The 23,487-nt window shown below is 38.4% G+C and overlaps 1 protein-coding gene across 3 annotated transcripts in view; it reads right to left on the bottom strand.

Moving 5' to 3' along the window:
- RFC1 (replication factor C subunit 1) overlaps positions 1–23,487 on the bottom strand; it is a 44,862-nt gene that overhangs the window by 13,712 nt on the left and 7,663 nt on the right. For 2 of the 3 annotated variants that reach the window (XM_042466739.1, XM_042466738.1), the window contains 14 exons: positions 22,213–22,288; positions 20,589–20,705; positions 14,791–15,017; positions 12,984–13,058; positions 9,534–9,611; positions 8,395–8,482; positions 7,995–8,311; positions 7,290–7,397; positions 6,362–6,541; positions 3,541–3,645; positions 2,785–3,166; positions 1,540–1,649; positions 710–824; positions 411–499 (listed from right to left, as the gene is read on the bottom strand). In XM_042466739.1, coding sequence (XP_042322673.1) covers positions 411–499; positions 710–824; positions 1,540–1,649; positions 2,785–3,166; positions 3,541–3,645; positions 6,362–6,541; positions 7,290–7,397; positions 7,995–8,311; positions 8,395–8,482; positions 9,534–9,611; positions 12,984–13,058; positions 14,791–15,017; positions 20,589–20,705; positions 22,213–22,288 — 2,067 coding nt within the window. Of the gene's footprint in view, positions 1–410; positions 500–709; positions 825–1,539; positions 1,650–2,784; positions 3,167–3,540; positions 3,646–6,361; positions 6,542–7,289; positions 7,398–7,994; positions 8,312–8,394; positions 8,483–9,533; positions 9,612–12,983; positions 13,059–14,790; positions 15,018–15,653; positions 15,676–20,588; positions 20,706–22,212; positions 22,289–23,487 lie in introns of those variants that run through there. The other variant, XM_042466740.1, reaches the window with a different exon arrangement.

A 23,487-nucleotide genomic window follows, 5' to 3' on the forward strand; every position in this document is an offset into this window, starting at 1 on the left:
ATTAACTTATGTTGCCATTAGTACAAATGCAAGTTGTCATTTAACTAGGGTCTAAAGTCAATGTTAAAATGTTGTTTCAGATGTAAGTATATTCGAATTAAGACATGCACAAATACAAAACACTGCACAGACTTTCATATTTTATTCCATTCATCCTTACCTGAAAAGCAGTTTCAAATGCTGAACAATTCTCCACGTTTATTCAGTTTAAATTTACATTAACTCTTACCACCTGATCACATTCCCCCCTTAATTTTGTAGTATTACTAATTTTCATATTCTGGTTATCTTTTATGTTCATAAAGAAATAATCAGATTTCTCTCTTTTTTCCACTTTCCTATTTAATAAAAAAACACCAACCCAAAACCTGGGTGAACATTCATTTATTAACTCTTGTCACAGCTTTTACCTGTATTCCTCCTCTGTCTTCATTGCCAGCCATTCCATCCACCTCATCCATGATTAGGACATGTTTCGTACTGCATGAAGATGATGCTCCTGAAGATGAAGGCAAACAGAAAAAAATTATATAGAGCTCTTATCTCCAAACAATCTATTTTTCAAAAATGCTATTTATTTAAAAAAAAAATAAGGATATGCTGAAGGTCTAAAGTACAAACACTGGCACAAATGTAAATTGACTCTGGGATGTCCACAGAATAGTTTTAGCTAAATCAGAAGGAAAGACATAATGATAAATGAGGATACCTGAACAAAAATCTTTAATGCTGGTGTTATTTAAGGATTCGGCAACCACTTCCTTCATGCTGTTCTTACTGCGTGTATCACTTGCATTTAATTCCACGTAGCTCAAACCCAATTCCTAATCCCAACAAACAAAACAGAGAGTAGTGTCAGTAAAAGATACTAACAGAGGCCTGTTACAGACTGCCAAAATAAAGCTGCTTCGGGTCTCTTTGGAGGTATGCTATTTAAATGATGCATGGGTCCTAAGAGTCCGGAGGTCGCGCCAAAGCCACACTCCATTCCTAAGCACTGGAGTGCAGCTTTGGTGCAGCTTCTGGATTCTTAGGGTGCATGCATCATTTAAACAGCATACCTCCAAAGAGACCCGAAGCAGCTTTATTTTGGCAGTCTGTAACAGGCCAAAGAAACTTTATACCAACTAATGTGATGGGAGGGGCAGATTCTATCCAATGACCTCAAAGCAGTTTGCCAATAGGACTCATAACCACAGACCCCCAATCTGATTGGGAGGAAAAGTAGTGCACAGCGGGAATTTCTGTAATTACTACTTACTGGAGAGTTCATCTTCCCTGTCCCCACAGGTCACAAAGAGACCTGGAGCCGTCTCACTGTATAAAGCTAGTTGCCCTTATATAGCGAATGCAATGTGCAGATTGGTTTCGACCAGCATACAGTATTCAACTGGTAAGCAACTATGGAAGCCCACTATATCATCAAAATATCAAAACATTCATACACTTCTACAACCATTCTGCAATTTCACACTCAGAAAGCCCAATCAACATGGACTAGGTTTTAAAAAAAAACTCACTTGTGCAAATGTAACTCACCTCACAAACCAGAGAAGCTGTAGTAGTTTTACCAACCCCTGGGGGCCCTGAGAGTAAAGCTGCTTTGAAACTAGCCCCATCATCTTTGTTTCCAAACTTACTGGATTTTGCTGTAGAGAAAATGGAGTGAAACCTTATCCAGAGCACCAAGAACTGTCAACAGAGATCTGTGTAAGCTAATGAAGTGGACTAATAACTTTTGTGGAACTATTTGCAAGGCTGTAATCAATGATACAAATATTAACACTTTCTACTAGCTATCGGTGCTATTCTAATTGCAACATTAAATATTAGCATCCAGTATTAGCATCAGAGGAGAACCAGCATGGTCTAGTAGTTTAAGTGTTGGATCAGGACTCCAGGAGCCCAGGATCTGAATCCTCTCAGCCATGGAAACCCCAATGGATGATCTTAGCCAAGTCACACACACTCAGTTTAGAACAAGGCAATAGCAAACCTTCTGTGAACAAATCTTGCTAAATAAAACCCTTGATAGGGTTTCTATAAGTAAGGATCAACTTCAAGGCACACAATAACAAAAATTAGCATCAGAGCTAGTATAACCATGGTATTAAACATCAACATCCAAAGGTTTATTTATAATTTTATAAGAATTAATGGTTACATCCTCCACTGGAATCATATCACTTTAAATTCAATAGGGGTGTTGCTATGCTGAATTGTCCCCCAAGATGTAAAGGCCTGGAGGGGGGGGGGAATGGGGGGAAAAAAACCCCCCTTTTTCCCACAAAAAAAAACTTTCTAATTTTTTCTACTAAAAACACGGGGAAAAAGGGGGGGGGGGGAAGGGGGACTGAAAAATTTAAAAACTGAAAATTGTTGTTGAAGAGTATCACCAAATTTTAACAGCAAACTGAAAACTGATATTAAAACAATCAGGAAGTGTTTTTAAACAGTTTTTCCCCAGTTTGTGGCCAAATTTCAGGAGCAAACCACAAAGACCCCTTTAAATCAAGTTTCTTCTGCTTGTTTGAATACCATTCAGTGATCTGCTGCTGAATTTCGGCTATCAATTTTGGTGCTCCTTGGGAAGCCATAGCTATGGCTGCACTTCTGCATTCAAGTAACCAGATTCTGAAACCTAACAAATTAAATTAGGATTCCATGCTACCTTTGAACTGGACCCTCTTTTTCCCTTAAGCTATTCTATGTATAACAATCACATGCTCTCAAGACATTAGGAAAATTGTCAAATGTCAAAATAATAATTTTTTGTCCAATTACCATGTTTGTTTTCTGATGTATTCTTGTGCCAGTTTCGAAGCCAACGTAAGAGTTTATTAGCACAGCTCTGGTCTCCCTGTTGTCCAATGATCGTTTTAAGAGACGTGGGCCTGTATTTGTCCACCCAAAGTAATAATTCTGTCCCACTTTTACTTGTTTCCCAAACTGGGGCCCCATTAGCTTTTGGAACTTGCTTTTTCTCCTCAAAGTCCAGGCCCCTCCTTGCGTCCAGACTTTCCTTCTTAATGAATTTGAAGGTATCCTGTGCAGAAGTGGAGACTTTCTTTTTTGGTTCACTCTCCCTTTTCTTTGGGCTAATTTTTCCTTTTACTGCACCACCTTTCAGTGGGCTTCTCTCGCTGGTGGATTTTGTTTTCTTTGCCTTTGAAGAAAAATGAAGACACATGTATATCTGAGTTCTAACAACAGTTTGGGTTTCTAGGAACTCTGGAGCTCCTTGGAAGATAATGTGCAGTTCTTTCACAAGTATCATTGATCACTCTCCTCACTATCTACAAAGTGCCTAAGTGTCTCATACCCCCCTAAGCGTAACACTTTTTCCAAATTTAGGAGACTGATCATGCATCTTCTGGTGTCAAGTGATGTATGATCCCTCCACTGATAATTTAAAAGCTGATGTTTCAGTTTTTCTCACTGACAGCCAAAAGAAACTGTCTCAGTTTACACTTACAGAAAGTTTACATAGGTCTAACATATACTTCTCTCTGAAAGAAATTAATATTAATTAGTACCAACCTCTGCTTCAGCTGCTATTTCATACTTTGATTTCTTGCCTGGCATCTTCCTTATTAAATCAAATAAACCGTCTTCATCAATAATTTTTGTCCCTAAAGCTGTTGCCTGTAACCAAAATGAAGAGCTGTAGTAAATCACATTTTATCAGTGCTCAGTTTCAAAAGTTTTCCCAAAATTACATACAAAGTATGTTTTCATATGGAAATGAAGATACATATTCCTAATCTAGTCTTGATATTATCTTACATTCTTGTTTATAACTTGAATGAAGGTCAATTTTAACAGGCAAGTTTATCCAAAACCAGTAGATTGAGAATTGCCAGCAAATCCATGGATAAATGTGTCGGTCTTGGTTTTGTTAAAACACAAATTTTGCTCACTAATCTAAGTTTTCTAAAATACTGGTCTGTGTAGAAAATGCCTATGCATTGCCCTACCTACATCAAGATCAAAACATCCTTGCTTCCTCATGCAAAAAAATGTTTTGCTTACTTATTCCCCCAAAATGTTACTCAACAAACAGAACTGCAAAAAAGTGAGCATTAAAATAATGATGAAGCTCTAGATTCTTCCTTACAAAAAGGGGAGGAACTTTATTCAATGTAGGGGAAATAAAACACTATTGAAGTACAGGTTAGATGCTGTGTATCCAAAAGTGGCAGATTTTTCTTATATAAATTAAGTAATAAAAATTAAAGGATCACCAAATTAAGCTGATTAGAACAGTCTTTCTGCTGAGACAATGGGAGTACTTCCAACACATCTAGTAGGTACAAGGTTGGAAAAAAGTTGATTAGGGTCAAACCAAAAAAGGTACTTGCAGATAATGAGCAATTAGTTGACACCAGTCAGTACCACGAGTTATGGCAATGGCCATTAACTTAGCTGACTTTGAATACACTGGGATAAATTGAAGGAGGACTAGGCCAGCTAATGATTATTAGCTATGAATATTAAATAGAACTCTGAGATTCAATTTCAGTATATTTCTGAATATCAGAGGACAGGAAAAAGCAAAGATGGCTATCACCACACTGCCGCTCCAAGGCAATCCTGATGACAGTATACTGAAGATTAACTTTGATTTGCCCCAATAAAAACAATAGTTGTTCAGACCGAAACACAGGGATTCTTACATTGCCATGAACTTCAACAGGGAGAAATGTAAGGTACTGCATTTAGGGCGAAAAAATGAAATGCACAGATATAGGATGGGAGACACCTGGCTTAAGGAGACAACATGTGAAAGGGATCTAGGAGTCCAAATAGACCACAAGTTGAACATGAGTCAACAGTGTGATGCGGCAGCTAACAAGGCCAATGCGATTTTAGGCTGCATCAATAGAAGTATCGTATCTAGATCCAGGGAAGTAATAGTGCCACTATATTCTGCTCTGGTCAGGCCCCACCTGGAATATTGTGTCCAGTTCTGGGCGCCACAATTCAAAAAGGACATTGAAAAACTGGAGCGTGTCCAAAGGAGGGCGACTAAAATGGTGAAAGGTCTGGAAACCTTGCCCTATGAAGAACGACTCAGGGAGCTGGGGATGTTTAGCCTGGAGAAGAGAAGGTTAAGAGGTGATATGATAGCCCTATTTAAATACTTGAAGGGATGTCATATTGAGGAGGGAGCAAACTTGTTTTCTGCTGCTCCAGAGACTAGGACCCGGAGCAATGGATGCAAGCTGCAGGAAAAGAGATTCCACCTCAACATTAGGAGGAATTTCCTGACAGTAAGGGCTGTTCGACAGTAGAACACACTTCCTAGGAGTGTAGTGGAGTCTCCCTCCTTGGAGGTCTTCAAACAGAGGCTGGATGGCCATCTGTCGACGATGCTTTGATCTGGATTTCCTGCATGGCAGGGGGTTGGACTGGATGGCCCTTGCGGTCTCTTCCAACTCTATGATTCTATGATTCTATGATTCTATGTGGCAGGTGCACAAATGGCTTCAGAAACATATGAAGAAACATTCAATGCTACTGGACAATTTGAAGCTTTCCTACAGCATGGAAGAGTTAGTTTTTTGCACTACGGTTTTTAAAATTCTCAAGGCAGTACGGCCAGCTCTAAGACTGCCATATATGAAAATGTTCTCCACAAATGTGGGATTGGTAGATGTGACAGAGTCACTGGGCAGACTTGCTTTCCTGATAGTCAATCGCGGTTTGAGCTGATGGTGAGGAAGGGGCTGCCAGGGAAGGAGTAGATATAAAAGGGAGGAATGAGTGACTGGGAAGTCAGTTGAGTTAAGGTAGTTGAGTTCAGTCCAAGGGAGTTGAGTGCAGAGCAGCTGAGTGAGAGTTTAAGAGAACTGAAGAGAGCTGAAAGGAGTTGAAGAGAAATGGGTTGAGAGAAGGATGCTGAATAGTTGAAAAAGTGTATTGGAGACAGTAAAAAGGACACTGTGAAACATCTGCAACCTTAGAACTATTCTACCTAGGTTACATTCTTGCTAAATGTTATTCAGTGAAGTCAATGTTTATTTGTTACAACAGAGGCCTCTGCCTGAGTGAATTCTAAACCATATAAGCACATAAAAACACGCTACTGAAAGACATTAAACTTATAAGAGGAAGAGTCTTGGGACCCTAGCCCTTATACATTTAGGGAAAGTGTATAAAGGTGTGGGTGCTGGGCAGGTGTCATTGACAAGGAGCCTTCTAATAAGGAAAAGAGGTAAAAGGTAACCTCAAGGCACAGAGAGAAGGTCCTACAGTAAGGTAGGAGAAAAGGATATACAAATCAGAGGTCACTAGCTATTAAAGTAAAAGATTCCATGAGCAGAATAGATCTAGTTATATCAGATCTGGAGTGTTTTACCTTCTCACACTTTGACAATCCACAGTCACGGCCCTTAACAAGATAGTTTGTCTTCTTGCTGACATTACCAGTTACTTTCCCCCCATAACGCTCGATTAGTGATTTGGCTTCATCACGTTCAATAGATTCCAAGACACCCGTGATCACAAATGACATACTTTCCAAACAATTTTCAGCACCCTAAAAATCAAAATGGTGCAACATAAAGTACTATATTTATAGCAGTGGATGCATAATCTACAAAAAGTCTCAACTTCATTCCCAATATCCCTTCACCCCTTCTGGTAAGCTCTTCGTTAAGATCAAGAATATTATTCCTCAACTAGGCTAATGCATTTAACTAGTAGCAAAGAGAATAATCTTTTGCAAGATTTTATTCACAATCACAAAAGATACAAATATTTTAAGTTTAATATTCATGGTTTCTCTAGGTATAATAAAATTTTCCACACAACTGTCTTAATTGATACCATGTTCAGCAATGAATTAAAATGTTCTTTTCTGTAAAATTGTTTTGGTAGTGTTAGCATTTACCAATGTTCTCTAAAAACTCAATATAATCACAAAAGCCTCTTGGTCTCCTCTCCTGAATAGATCAAAATCTCAGTTTTGTTTCCAAGCCTGTTTTCAACATACATCAATGAAATCATAGAGTTTACAAGATCTGAGATATTAAGTACACAAAGCATGTATAAGAGAATTTTTCTAGCTCTCACAGTAACAAGTAATCATGTATAAAAATTCCAGCAGCACCCTCTGAAGATCAAAACCATTTCGCAGCAGGAAGACCAAGGATAAGCACAGTTGAGAAACAAGTTCTAATAAGGAAGTTTGGGAAATATTCCTACATCCCTCTAGAACAAAAGCGTCACCACTCCCTTCTGGCATATAGAATATAGTATCTTTTGTAGCCAATGCTTAGACTTACTTGTGGTATCTCTTTAGAGCCAAGTGCTTTTGGACCTTCCCGATTAAGAAAGCTTCTGTAAGCCTGATAGTTGGCTTGCTTCTTTTCAGAGTCTTCAGGGCTAACAGACTTTAACAGAAAGAAAGAAAAATGGCATGATTTCACATATATTCAGCTTTACTAAGTACCTTTTTTCATTTTAAAAACCATTTCTGGCATTCCTTGGTGACTGATATTGTTCTCTCATGTTTCCAGGAAAAAAAAAAAGGGGGGGGGGACTGGGTAGCTAGGAACACATATTCTATTTACTGGCTGCTTCCTTTGACCTTAATGTGCAAAATCTTATTGAAGCACAAATTTGTATGTACGCCATGAAAAAAGATAGATAAAATAGCCAAGGATCTTTTACCTTGCTTAACTAAGTTCTAATGTTGCACCAAGCCAAAAGCATCATACATTGAAAGAAATTCTTACAGGCTGCTAGTTATCTTATACACAAATACACAGCCTTCAACCCCAGGTTCTAACTTGGTATAAGGCAACTTTGTGGCCTATGAACATGCACACAAGTAATAGTAGTGCACTTCACTCTATTGTAGGCCAGTACTAACAGCAGAAAAGCTACCATTCACCCATCCCACCCACCCCCATCCCCAAAATTCAATCCCATCAACATGCATTAAAAATCAAAGCATGACATCCTGAAAAAGCACTCCTCAAACCTACCTTAGATTTCTGGGGAGAAACCTTTCTAGGTGTTTTCTCTTCTTTTGGTGAAATTGTCTTTCCTTTTGGAATCATGCTTTCTTTACTAGTACTTTCTCCTTTTCGAGTCCCATTTTCTATTTTAATACTCTCTGCTTTTTGCTTCAGTGCTGATAACTTTGAGCTTGTCTTTGAGGCCAACATCTTGGTCTCCAAATCATTTCTCTCTTTACTAACAGAGGATTCTGGATGAAGAGTCAATGTTCTGGTGCTATCCAAGTGAATCTGTTCCATTGTAGAAGAAGGTCTTGATTCAAGAGTTGAAATGGTATGTTTCACTGGGAAGAGAAGAGAGTCTTAGGCATAAAACAAATGCAATGATCCTGTAAGCTAAAAATCTATTATTTGGGACAAGAATTACCTTTGTGAACTTGTTTATTTTTTTGTGTTTCATCTGGACTAGTTTTGGTTGTTGATACCGTCTGTTTCTCTTCTGTATCTTTTCGAGGCTAAAGTAGTAAGAACAAAGTGAATGTTCTTGGCTAGACACTGTGTTAAAATTCTAAGTTATTTTTGCAACTGAATTTAAGCATTCAACTTAAATTTAAACATTCAGTCAACCAAATTAAGAGAAAATGACTTGCCACTGATATCTTTACTTTTACTCCCCTCTAGCATATACTAAGGCTATCAACCAACTGCCCAAACCTGAGTAGGCTGACAATTTACGTATGAAAGCTCATATGGTGCTAGCACATGAAACGGAATATGGCCAAGGTCAAGCTATACAATACTATATGTTCATGCTTCTCATGCTATCTAACATGGGGAACCAGCAATTGTATTTTCCTATATGCCATGGACCAGTGCAATATTTATGCCCATTGGCAACAACTGATTCTTTATTAACTGGAAACTTTCTGCTGACCAGCAGCCAGACTCACAGATCTGCACTGATCCATAGACCATATCATGCTGTATATCAGCAACAGAGAAGCCATAAAAGAAAAAAATAGAAATGTTATAGGCCATCTCCTGAAGGTGCATGGACCACTTTTAGGACAGTGCCCAAGATGGACACCATCTCCTTCTGTTGAATGTCACTTCACAAAAGCACACTAAGTATTTTTCCCTGTTGGTCTTTCCCCTCATAGACCTTTGCCACTCCCTTGCAGCTCAGAGCAAAGTGGGATAACATAGATATGCTCTCAAAGATTGCTGAACAACAACAGTTCCAGTCAACCAGCAGAGTAAAAAAGAAAAAAAGGCAGCAAATAGAGAAAAGGAGTCTATTCATTAGCTCTTCTCTGTTGTTAACTGCAGTCTCCTATTGACTTTTCCCTTATTCCACAGCCCTTCATTTATATAAAAGATACCATGTAGAGAAAGCAGGTAAGGGATTGTTCAGGACATATATTTTCAACTGGAAACAGTTCTTTAAAACAGATCTTTCATCAAGCTATAACTCAGTCTGAATTTTTAAAAGTTTCTATGTATTATGGAAAACCATACGATTTATTGAAATTATTATTATTGTACCAAAAGAACATAACATGTTACCTTTTTCTTTTTTGGTATTTCATCCAACATAGCCAGAGTTCTGGCAAATTCTTCATCTTCATGCAACTGTCTCTCCACCTGTAAAGAGTGTGCATGCAACACATCACTTAACACAGTTACACTACATTGACATTGCTGACAATCAGAGATTTACAAAGTCTGCAAACGAAAAGTGATAAAGTGCTAAAAGTGTTGCCAAGCTTCTTAATTCTCTGGGTTGGGATATTAATCTCAGCTGTTTGTAATCCTTGCCTAGATATTGAGAAAGCATTATTGTTCCCCTACTGGCAAATTCTTCTTGATCACACTTCAATTTTAATCCAATTTAGGGTTATCTTCCCTTCCATACACCCATTTCCTTCCATTACAACCCCTTCTCTTTTTGCCTCTTTTTTCTCTGCTCCTCCTTGCTACAGTACTAAGCCAGCCATCAGACCTGCTAAGAAACATTATCAATACTCCCCATGGATTCCTGAGAAAACAGGATTTCTGGCACCTGGATTGTGCCTCAGTAGTATGAAAGGAATGAAAACAAAACTTGCAAGTGGGTGGTAAAGCAAAGTTTAATGGTTTACCATAGCAGTATTTAAAGGAGGAATTAGACTCTACCACACTACTAGGATCTGATTTAATTTACTGACTTTTTGCATAAGCCAAACTCACTCAGCTTAGTTGTTGTTGTGTACCTTCAAGTCATCTCCAATTTATGCCGAACCTAAAGCAAACCTATTGTGTCATTTTCTGGGGCTGAAAGTACAGTGGTGCCTCGGGATACGAAATGATCGCGTTACGAAATTTCCGGGATACGAAAAAGTCAGATTGGCAAAAACTGTTTCGGGTTACGAAATATTTTTCGGGTTACGAAATTCATTTCGGCGCGAAATTCAAATGCTATAGGCTTCCAGCGCTAACGGAAAGCTATTTCGGGTTACGAAATTTTCGTGTTACGAAGGGAATGGCGGAACGAATTAATTTCGTAACCCGAGGCACCACTGTATGTCTTGCCCAAGGCAACCCAGGAGGTTTCCATGGCCAAGTGGGGAAGTGAATCCTGATCTCTAAAGTCCTAGTCCTACACTTATACCACAGTGGCTCTTTCCTCAACTTACAAGTTGTTCTTTCTTTTTCTTTTTATTAAATAGATATACAATTACAATTCACAAAACTCATAACAAGGATGAGAAACTTATAGTACACATCCACGCATGAGACCCAATTTCTTTCCTTCCTTACAACTTACAAGTTGTATTTTCAAGAATAGTGTTCTGACACACCTTTCTTTTGTGGTATGAATATATGGATGGGTCCTGTCTGCAATTATTTAGGTGAATACAATATGAAGAAAAATGAAGGAAAATATCCTTCATTTTCCCTTTAATACAACACAACGTTTACTGAGCCCAGCATCCTCTATTATCAAATATTCTTTTTTAGAGGAAAGCTAATTTATTCTTGCTAAGAGTTTTATTGATAAGAGTTGTACTGCACACATTACCCAAATCCAATCTTTGCACAAGGATGAGATCAAAACCTGCCTCAATGCATGATTCAGACAGATAACTTTATAAGCACAAAAATGCCACAGGCTCTGCTTTTATGTTATCAACCACAAAAGGATATTCAGCCCAATGAACAGCATTAATCTTTCTCGTTTTCAGTCTGAAGCTAAACTCAGACAGTTTCAAAAAGAAAAAAAGGAAAGTAAAACTAAAAGGAGAAGTCAAGCAAGCAAGCAGAACAGCAAGTGCTTTCATCTGTGGTTCCTTAATGTAAGTGTCTGCATATATTTATGTCAATCATTACACTGTAAATAGATACCAATACCTATACTGATACTAAACCATCTTTTCAAATTATCAATTTTCAAATTATTGTTACAAGTGTAAATAATTGCAATTAACATAACCAAAGTTTTTGTATCTTACATCAATGAAAAACTAAAAATGCATAGCTCAGATGTAACACTGTATGTCATTAAAGAGCACTTGAGTGGATGAAAAAATACTCAGTCCCTTGTTCCTGCTATTGGTATGGCTGTATTTGTGCTCACAAAATACCCCCCTTTTCATACAGTTGTGAAGATTACAGATTGCCGAGCACCATGTTCATATTTTATCACATATTAACAAGAGAAGCAACAAAATAGCTCCTGTGGGATAATGTACAATGGACCTTTGTTAAACGCTGGGATTTGGTTCCAAGATCCCTCGTGTATAACAAAATCTGTGTATGCTCAAGTCCCATTAAATATAATGACATAGCAAAATGGTGTCCTTTATAAAAAATGGAAAATCAAGGTTTGATATTTGTAATTTATACTTTTTTGAATACCATATTTTCAAACCGTGGATGCTTGAATCCATGTATAAAAATTCCATGTATAAGAAGGGCAAACTGTATTGTGTATTGTGGGATAATGAAAGGTCATTACAGTTTTGATCCTTTGCTCTATATTCACAAAAAATGCACTTGTCTTACTATACATGTTGCCATTCATATGGAATAAAATTTTTGCATGTAGATACTAGTACAGATATAAGGCAATATTTGTGGGAGAAGTTCTGCTCACAGTATGCTTCTACCAGCATAAGACATAGAGATGAAGAGCCTGTACATGCCGGCACAGGGGCATGGTGTACACATGGCAGCCACTCTCATGTCGGCATCACGCCGTGCACCCAACCGCACCGGGGGGGGGGGGGGAGGGTGATGCTGATTCGTTGCTGCAGCATTTAAACACGCTGTGCCAAAGGAGTGCTGAAAAGCCACCGCTGCCACGGCTAGGGCGCCCTTTCCACAGCACCGCGGAAAGGCCCGATGGGGTCACAGCGTGCGGTTGCCGCAACCGTGATCCAGCAAGGAAAGGGGAAACATGGAGCCACCCCTTAGGGGTAATCTGTTGAGCCCCAAAGTTTCATCTCTCCCTTCTGCAGCCCCCTGGGCCTTCCAAAAATTTGTTCTAGAGGAATGTGGAAATCAAGGGAAGTGTGTACAGTGGTGTATGGATACGGGGAATGAGAATGGAGATATTGTAAAAAAAACTGCCTCTCTTCGCTTTCCTCCACTCACATTCTGCACTGCATCTCAATTCTATCCAAGTCTTGAAGGTACACTTCCATTCCACAAAGCTTGATTAGAATCCAAGACTTTGTTAGCAACCATTTTTTATAGTGGGCTGGGGGAGAGGAGAGAAAACTGGCATTCAGATAATTTATAAAATTAGTGTTTAGAATTCAGAATAAGCTTGAGAGTCACTCTCTGAGAACCACTGTCTTAGAAAAATAAGACAAGAAGGGAAAGAAGGAAGAGATGGAGTGCAGCTAAGAAGAATACTAAATAAATGAAAAAAGAAGTGGTTTTGCAAGAAAGTGGTGCTGAAATGAAAGAGGCAAAAGAACTGCTGCACATTCAGTTTCAAGAAAAGGCACCAAGAAAAGTAGAATATTTTACCTCTGTATTTTCTTCAAGTTGTAGTTGCTTAGCAATAGTCTCATCATCGAGTGTAGAATCCCTGCTTTGTGAAGGCTGAACCAGAAAGAAAGAAGAATTACTGGGGGAATCACTTTAAAGCCATGTTCAGAAAGCACCACAGAATTTTAATAGAAATTAGAATGCCTTGCCTGAAATAACTATCCATAAAACAACCAAGAACAAACTTTGAATGTCTATCAACTTTCTTCTGCATTTGTCAACAATGAAAAAAATTAATTTTTAGTGATGAATTGTTCTCAAAATGACCTCTTTGAGGACAGAATTCAGAGACATGGCCATGTTAGTCTGGTATATCAGTTTGCAAAGGGGTCTTATAGCACCTTTTAGACTAGTTTGTTAGTCTCAAAGGTGGTACAAGATCCCTTTGCAAACTGTTCTTTGGGAATGTAACAAATATTTTATTATGCTGATACACTGATCCCACACATTTGCACCAGCATAATTTCAAACTATGTATTGACAGAATCCCACCCTGATGCAGATGCTACAGTAAAGCACCTAGCACATTGGAACATGTTTATTATGTCAGGAAGTTCAGAAATGTCACGTCTGCATGTAAAATAGTACACAAAAGCAGCAATGGGCAGCTGCAATCAATATTCAGATCTTCTCCAAAGATTGCAGCCAATGTGGACTTATGTAGAAAATGTTGCTGCATTTAGTAGATAAATTAAGGTAAAATATAGTTATTATGCAATGTGTTGTGTACAAAATAAGGCTCTTTTGGGATAGTGTTGGAGAATGAAATATTGGAAGTGATTGGTGATCAGCTGAATGCAAGGGTGTTTTTTTTAAAAGGCTGGTGTGTATGACATGAAAAGGAGTTAAGAGATGTTAGAGGAGCTACTAAGGGCCAAAGTTAGGATATGGGAGAGAGTGAGAGATGTGAGTTGTTGTTGTTGTTGTTGTTATTATTATTATTATTATTATTATTATTATTATTATTAACCTTTATTTATAAAGCGCTGTAAATTTACACAGCACTGTACATACAATCTTTTTAATTAGACAGTTCCCTGCCCTCAGGCTTACAAGTTAGCGTCAGTCAGGACTTAGATATATTAAATAAGTAATCTTTGAAGTTATATTCAACTTCTGTTTAATATATCATTTTTGTATTATACACTAGTGCTTCTGAGAATGCTATGTAAGGAATATCGGAAAGCTTGGATTCAGGCACACCACTGCTATGGTGGCAGCAGTTAAGCAAGGGTGGTGGCGTCCCATGGGAAAAGTAAATGAATAAAGTCTCAGACAAGATCCACGAAGGCATCTAGAAGGTCCTCACGATGCCGCAGCAGTGAGTCCTCACACTGGTGGCAGAGGTAGAAATAAGTAAAAGTCCTCATACAGACTCTCTGCTTCAAGTGCAAAAGAAGAAGTGTAGAAAATGTGTTTATTCATTACTGATTGACTGACTGGGGAAGGAGGACTAGTGAAAGAGTGAATGAATTAATGATTGGATCTTGTGTTGACCAATAAAAAAGGTAGTGGTTCAGAAGAGGCAAACTGGCACTATTGATGATTTGCTTTTGTTTGAATGTATCTCTGGCAATTCATGACAAGCTAAGGGAGTGCAATAAAGGGTGGAATGTTAGGACAGGGGTTACTCTACCATTTTCCATACTTTCCTCACTCAAAAGGCTATTCTTACAACCTTTGAAATGAAGGCAGCCTACGTGAAATGGCTCATAAACTTAGATTTATGAACCTTTCTACTCACACACTGGCTAGGAGAAAAAAGTTGGTGTCATGCACTACTCACTTCTTTTCGTTTGCTTGATACCAGCTTCTTCTCTGATCGCTGTATACTACCAGTTCCAAAGTAGTCAATTACAGAGGTAGGTGTCAATTTCACTGGAGATAAGGGTTTACTTTTTACTTTTGCTTTGGGATCTGTCTTCGATGTTCCTGTTGTTCCGAGAGCACGGGTAGATGTCCCATTCTTGGGCTTCTGGGAAGCTGCTTTATTTACAAAATCATCATCTTCATCTGAGTTGGGGGGGGACAAATACAGTTAATTATTAGGATCACAGCTTTAAACGAAGCATTCATTGATTGAAACCTTCCTGTAGCATTTAGATTCTTGAAATATTTTTTAAACATGCAGATTGAAAGATAGGAAAATTCTTGATTTAGCATCGGGACAACTTCTCCCTCACTGCCAACCATTTGCAAAGATACTGCTTTTAGAAGATGCCCCAATCAAAGCTTCAAGGAGAGAACTCCCTATAGGAGACCCCTGGGACAAGGGGACAACTACCTGATCCTTAAGAACAGTTCTTACCTGCAATGTTAATAGCCTTACTCAGTTATTACCTTATGTGAAGGCCTTTACACTCTCCTCCACTGATACTAAAAATGCTAATCCAGATGGATCACAAACATTCACTTAAATATATGTTGTTGCCTAATGATGCTAAGAACATCTATTACATGTTCCATGAAAGTGACCTTCTAGTAACCAGCAATCATCTTTCAGATAAAAGAACAAGGGCTTCTTCTAACTCTTCTGTTATTTTAAGGAGCTTGTTTCAACTCTTAAACAAAATGAAAAAATAATACTATACTGAAAGATGGAATACTTCCACAAAGCCTCTCAACTTCGAACATATCAATCCCACAAACCTAGCATCCATGGTTTTTCTTTATCACCTTCCAACATACAAATGAACCAAATCTCTCCTTCTACTCCTCTATAGCATTACTTTGCATTTATCACAAATTAACCTGAGTGATATTCACAAATATTTTTTTCATTCTGAACAGCTTTTTGCACAGAGATACCAACACGCTGCATTTCACTCAGTAAACTTGACTTTCAGAGTTGCAGAATCCATGTTAAAAAACCAAGGTCTTGCTTTATGTTTGTTTTGCAGTCAATTATTCTTTTGCAAGCCTGATTTGGCAAACTCCAGCCACTGTTTCTGAAATGTTCTTAGCCTGTCTGGGTACTACTTCATATGAAGTTACAGACAGAAAGATTATGAAGCAAAGCTGGCAACCAGAACAAAAATCATGTCCTTCACCAATGAGCTAATGTGATTTTATTCTTCATCTTGTCAAAGGCCAGAGGCAAAATTTGTTCTGCTCGCTGCAAAATGGTGAATGTGAAAAAAATGATGCAAACAAACCCAGAAAACTGACATTCAAAAGGAAGAAAAGAACACTCATCCTAACCCATCCAGAAAATGGAAAAACAACTGCAATATCTTGACCAGATCTACTTTGTCCTTCAATATGACAGTCTGACTTCTGTCCTCCCACCCTCATTGGAGCTCACGATCCCTAGAAAACATGCTTTGTGTTTTTCACTTCGTCTTTTGGACAGAGCACAGAACTTTTAGCATTTCCTTACAAAAGAGCATGCTGATTACCTATAACTATAGTTCTCTGAATGATCACCTCTGGAATCACAAAAATAGGTCGACATCTGTGCAGTTCCTAAATCAAAATGCCTAGAGCTAAGCAATCTTTTTGGTGCAGGCCCTACCCACCTCAGCATGCTATATAACCATGGTTTTCTATTTATTCCCTTTTTTCCAAGTACATAAAAGTTAACAAGCTTTAAAACAAAAGGAATGGTAAGATAGGACAAGATGAGGAGACAGGTGAGCTGTTTGAGTTCACAGAAGACCACTCAAAGACTCAGTTGCTGGTTGGAAACCTGATCACTATGACTCACACATATGGGAGACTAGCAAGATATTCACCAGTAGTGATAGGATCATCATGCCAACAGAGAAATAATTATGGTTTTCCAAAATGAATAGACTGGGGCCACATGGCTGTTCTGAAAGTGCCTGGTAAAGGGATGCCATGCAACAACTCTGAGGCAGGGTGAGCCACTAAAGCAGCAACACGTTGTGTGGGTACTACTAAAAGCTCCTGCTTTATTGCTGAAACCGCATCCAGATGGAGTTGTGAAAGGGTTTAGTTCTGTGGATGGGAACGCTTATGCTGAAGGAACTACAAACTACGGAGGGACTAGGCAAGTCAGTTGGACGTGGTCTGGGCATTAACTGGTAGACTGGAGAGTTAACTGGAGAATGATGGAATTAGTCCAAAATTGTAAGTTTTCCAAGCTCTGTATACAATAATATCACCAGCTGTCAAACTACTGAGTTACCATAGCTTAATGCTCCTCTGTGATAAAAACATAGATACGGGCACAACTCAGTTAACAAAGCTTCCCACAATGAAGCTCCTTTTAAAAAAGACTTTTTTATACCTGCCCCAGTCCACTACTTTGCTTCATCCTCTGTCTAGCTTGAAGATTTTTAGCAGCATCAACATTAGAAGTGTGATGTAAGAGGACTGGAGATACATATTTTCAGTGTCAGGTTGCAGCAGCATGTCTGCAGTAACCAATGCAATGAAAGCTTAAGGAAGAAAAAGGCGCGATTCTGCTCTAACTGATTGTAGCTGTGTGTGTCTGTCTACAACAGGCAAGGTAAACAGCACCTCCCATCAGATTCCCTTTTTGAGCATGCATGAAAGCCAGAAGGGGAGAACAGATAACCCTGTTTTACCAGCACTCTTCAATATGTTTTTTAAAAAATCACCAAAATGGAAATCATAAGGTGGAGGCTGATGAAAGAAAAAAATTGTCTCTGGATGTCTTTTGGAAGAAGTTTTCAAGTTGATTGTAGAAGGTTCAAAATGTTTTAGTTTACTATAGCCAAGTTTACTTGACTTGGTTGTTTCATTTCACATGCACATATTGTTAGTTTTGGAGCAAAAGTTTGTTGAAACATGTTGAACTGCTCTTCTTTTTTGTGGTGTAAAAACCTATAACTATTATTTCCATGTTATTTCTGTGTAAGTTTCTATTAAAGAATAATGCCCCAAAACATATGTACTTTATTAACTGAGTTATACCTGTAATTTTTGTATTTACTGTTTGGCTCCTGAAGGTTATTAAAGAGCACAAAAGATGAATGAATGTAAAGGAAACAGGGGGATGTTTTTATATAGGACACCTCTCCAAGTAAATGAAACATATATGGATGTGGCAGTGGATAAGAACAGCCAAAAATGTTGTGACTTGCTAGAATAAAAGCCATCTAAATTTTTAAAAAATATGAAATCCATCAAGATTTGATGCAACAGTACCATGTCATATTCTGCAAACAACCATCAAAGACCCATACTTCACAGAACACAGAAATGAAAGTTACTAAACAGGCTCAAGCATCTGGATGTCTTCCAACATACTGGGCTAATTTACTCTAGACAGGATGGTAATGGAAATATTTATTAAAACCATTCTGCCTTTCCCCATTATCTGTGAGCTACACTGTGTTCTGCTTTTGATAATCAATAACCCAAACGAAATGGAACCTGGTTTAACCAAACATGGTAATGATGAAAAGTGTTTCATGGAGATTAAAATGATAAACCTAATGACCTGTACAGCACTTCCTCTATAAAGAGACACAGTAATTTTTCACATGATTTGCATACTCTTTTGGATCTGATTCCTGGACAGCTGAGAAACTGCAGAAAATGAAAAGAGGTGTGGACAAAAGAGGAAGAAAACAATTTTAACACTATGCCTTGCTACAAAGCAATCCAGCAGGTTTGTCACTGAGGAGATGGTTGGCACAAAAGATCCACCTGTCAAGAGAGAGGACCATCCTTTGTGGAAGAATGGGACAGGGGAATGGCTAGGTGGTATCTGATGACAGCAAGGGACCAGACGCAGTTATGCCAGCCAGCCCTTTAGCTTGCCTCAATGGCAATCCAATTCCCCATTTCTACCCTTAACACAATCACTGTTGTCTCCAACCCAAGAATAGCAGGTCTGTCTCAGATCTGCTCAGCTATGAAGTATGCAGTACAGCAATGCCTAGCAAAAATACTTTTATGGCTAAACTGAGACACGCCTCTTGGTTTTTATTAGGCAGGAAACTGTGCTGCCAATTGTCTGCCAAAGTGCTATGCAGATCCAGAGGACAAGATCGGCCATGCACAGGCAATCAACATGTATATCAAATGAAGTTGTAACTTGCAAGCACTAGATAAGAATAACCTTGATTTGCAATTGAGGTACTTCACATTAACCTGACCAATGTTTTCTGGTATTTCACACGTGAAACTATTGACTGAACCACCTACTGTTACCTAATACAGAACACCTCTGACTGCCTTTCTACCAGGGACATATCCAAAACCACAGCAATATATGTGAAAACTAGAGAACAAATCCCTGCAAAACAAAGCTCAACAGGAAGGAAGCTGGCATTTTTTTAGACAAAAGCAGCTCTGTCAACTTTTCATCACTCTTATTCTTTCTGTCTCCATCCTTGTGTGACATCCCTTTGCAGAATAGCGTCTTTGGCTCTGTCCCCAAGATACATTAAAACTGCTGAATATTTTCAGAATTTTCTCTCTGCCACTTGGGCATTTTATTTTATTTATATTTTAGAATTTATACTGGGTTATAAACTACTATAAATCTGGTTTCATATGACAAGTTAAAGAACACCTTCAGGTAACACTAGGGAAAAATCCTGGGGAAAAGAGGTAAGCAATACAAAAAGGTTCCAAGGACTAATGGTTTTGCAGTCCCTTCCAGGCTGATTTATAGGCTTTTAATCTATAAAAGGTTTCTCAAGGAAGTGTAAAAGTTTGAACCTACAATAAAATCAATAAAGCCACTGAAACACAGAAAGCACATACAACATGTAGTGAACAAAGATTAAATCCTGAAATCTTGGCAGTTTTTTGATCTCGCAACCCATTTCAGCAAGCAAGTCTCTAACAACCTAAGTACTTCAAGCCTGACAGCTAGAGTTCAACTCTACACAATACTATGGCTAACGCTAGCAGATGCTAATTCGAGAGTAAATCCTACTGACAGGATTTTGATGAGACATATTCCTAATCAAACTCATGAAGAGCTGTACCATGTAAAAGAGGCAATATAAAAATACTGACAACTAATTATGATGTTACCTTGTACTTTATACCTGCACAGTGATCAGATCCTTTGCTCAGACATTTTCTCTTTCAAGTCACTGACTGTGGCCAAATAACATGTTATGTTCTCATTCAAATGATTTTCACTGATCTACCTTCCCTTGGATAAATACATATGTCACTTGTTTAAAATTCAAGCGAAGCAAATATACCAGCAACTAGTCCAATAAAACAATTTTTAAATAGAATACCTGTCACTTTGTATTTGAAACTGATATTAAGAAAGGCAAGCATTTGGTCAGAATACAAGATTGTCTAAGGCAATAATTGTCTCCAGAATATCAGTCTTACTTTGACATAGTACAATGGCCTTTAGAAGCCAAAATATCTGTGCTTTTTTAATGATAAAAATATGCTTTTAGAGTGGTCAGAAGCCATATCAATAAGAATCAGAAGTATAAGACAAATTAAGATCAACACACACTAAAAATAAACAGACACATTCTACAGCTGGTGACCAACCTTTCTTTTACTTTCTTTAGTCTTAAAGCATGGCCTAGGTTTTAAAAAGCATTTTAAAGCATCCTCATAAAAGAGCATAGTCCATACACATAAGAGGCTTTTATGCTGAACTTTTACCTGTCTCTGAAACATAAACAACAGGATCCTGCTTTAGAATCTGTCCAGGTTTGAAGACTGTTTCCTGGTCTGGTGGATTCTTAGCTTTTTTTGCTGACTGTACCTCCTCTTCAGAATGCTGGCAATTAGAGAAAGCACCATAAGTTAATTCTTCACATCCCTACAGAAAAGTGTTGACTCTTCAGCGGCCTTCTTGAGTAGGTTACATTTTTACTGTCTGCCATATTTTTGTGAGCCCTAGTGAATAAAAAAGCAATTTACCAGGTATTAACATTTATGATAACCATGGCCTGTTACAGACGGCCAAATAAAAGCTGCTTCGGGTCGCTTTGAGGCATGCTGTTTAAATGATGCATGGGTCCTAAGAGTCCGGAAGCTGCACCAAAGCCACACTCCATTCCTAAGCACTGGAGTGCAGCTTTGGTGCAGCTTCCGGATTCTTAGGGTGCATGCATCATTTAAACAGCATACCTCCAAAGAGACCCGAAGCAGCTTTATTTTGGCAGTCTGTAACAGGCCCATGTAAGCAAATGATTTCAAGCATACCCCTAAATCTACCCCTAAAAAGGAACAAATTTGTATAGATACACTAGTCCACAAAACTTTTCCAATATTCTTCCACAAACAGACATGGAATAAAAGCAAGGCATTATTAGCTAGTGAAAACCCTGAGTTACTTATGAGTTGGTCAGGGCTTTTAGGGAGCACCAGTAGGTTTACCAGGACTCTATAGACAGAGTCAAACAACCTGCAGCCCTTGGACTCTCCCAGAAGGCAGGAAAATGGAACAGCTTCCACCTCAGCTCTGGCCACAGTATTACCTAGATTTCAGCAGGCAGGGAGGAGAGATTTAAGCCACCACGTGCCTGTGCACTAAAAAATAGAGGGAAGGGGGAAAACTGAGCATGTGGATGTGCATGTGTGTGCTCATGAATGGACCCCAGCACCCCAACTAGCAACAGACCCTGCCCTAAGAGTTGAAAAGGTTGTACAATGCTTGACATACTGTCAACTCCAGACATTTTGCTGGGCATGATGGAATTTAAAACATTCCAACTCCCTCAAAATAATATTCATGTATTCACTTGTTGTAGAATAAAGCTTCACATGAGCTGCCCAATCCTGAGCATTTTGTGAAGGAAGTAAGGGTACAGGTAGGGACAACAGATCAACAGTAGTCCACAACAGTTTTTGCATCCAGAGGATACTGATTCAAACCTTAGCATTACCAGTTAAAAGCAGTTTAGAGGACAGTGCTGAAGACTTCTGCTTGAGAACCTGGAGAGCCACTGCCAGTCAAAACAGATAATACTTGGCAAAGAAATGATGATACTCTTAACATAACAAAGCTGAAACGTTTACATAGCAGTAGAGGTGCAAGCTTAAGCCAGCTGAATTCATCTACAGTTCAGCAGAATTCATCATCCAAACTTTAGGGTATAATTGATACTGGGACTGTAAAGGCACATTCTATGTAATGTATCAATGAAAGCCATTTGATTCTGGAGACTTCTGAAAAATTAGGTTGGTTTGTCTCCACATTAAAGCTCTAGCACATAAATGTCATCTCACAGGTGAAAACAACATCACAACCCCCCCCCAAAAAAAACCCTATAAATGTTACCTGAATCATAGATTATCCTCTTTTTCTTGTTCACCTGTTTTTGTTTGAAATCATCTTCAAGGGATGAATTCTTCTCCTAGGTGGGATTAATCAAAGCAATTATATCAATATTAATTCCTGTTTACCTAATACTACCTTAAGATATAAAAACCAATCAATTTTTTTTCTTATTGGAGCAGTAATACAAATCACAAATAAGAGATCTCAAACAGAAAAGTAAAAAGAACAAGTTTTCATTTATGGATGACTATTTCCTCCTTCCAATAGTATTTATCTCTGGAATCTTGTTCTCAAAATAAATTTATTACAACTAAACAAAGTATAATGAGCCAACTATTCTTGGCTCATTAGAATGCACTGTAATTTCTGTGGGCAAAGACACTGTACATTACTTTATTACACTCTTTTGAGCTGTCTGCATTTTATGATGGAGCCACTACTTGATGTGACAAGACTTATGTTATCAGAAACAATCTGACTTTACAGGATCTGAGAATCTCCCTTTCTAACATCTTGATCTAGAATACATCTTCCTGGAAGCAAGTTAGGAGTTCATATCTACAATTAGCCCTACCTTTTCAGAAACTCCAAAGTTAGCCATTTGTCAAGGATTCTACTCAAATAAAATTCAGGAGCCTCTATTCCCAACAGCTGAGAAGGCAATTATTGCCAAGCCCTATCATAGTGTTAGAAAAGCAGGAAAAAAACTAGATTTACTCCTCGGTACCCCTCTTTTTAAATACACACACACACACATCTATCTCACAGAACTAGTTGAGTCCATCTGTGCGGGCTTGCATGATTTAAAACCAGAGTTCTGAATAGTGCAAAGTGACTCAAAAAGACAGAAAAAACTACTTGCTGCAAACATCACCTCTAAATATGTGGAAACAAAACACATGAAATAAGGTGTCCGAAAAGGGCACTAAAGCAGTACTGGTTTATATATATCCACCTCCGCTCTTGTTACAAGCACATTACTGTATGTGGTAGCACCACTATATGCTTTGCAATCACCAAAATCCCAGTGTTTCTACTTGGAAGCATGGAGTCCAGGGAACACATGCCTGGTTTTCCAACAGAATCACTGGGATTTTTGCAGGAGCAAAATTAAAGCAGTAGATTTTTAGCAACAACCAGAGTTGGAAAGTAAAGAACTTGCTAAGTTCAGGCTTATGTATCTCCAAACCTGGGAGGTTGCCTATCCTTGAATTAGACTGATTGAGAAGGTAGATTGGAAGGCAAAAATCACTGCTTCCATTTCTGTTTCAGATG

Source organism: Sceloporus undulatus, chromosome 5 (genome assembly GCF_019175285.1).
Source record: "Sceloporus undulatus isolate JIND9_A2432 ecotype Alabama chromosome 5, SceUnd_v1.1, whole genome shotgun sequence".
Taxonomy (NCBI): Eukaryota; Metazoa; Chordata; class Lepidosauria; order Squamata; family Phrynosomatidae; genus Sceloporus; species Sceloporus undulatus.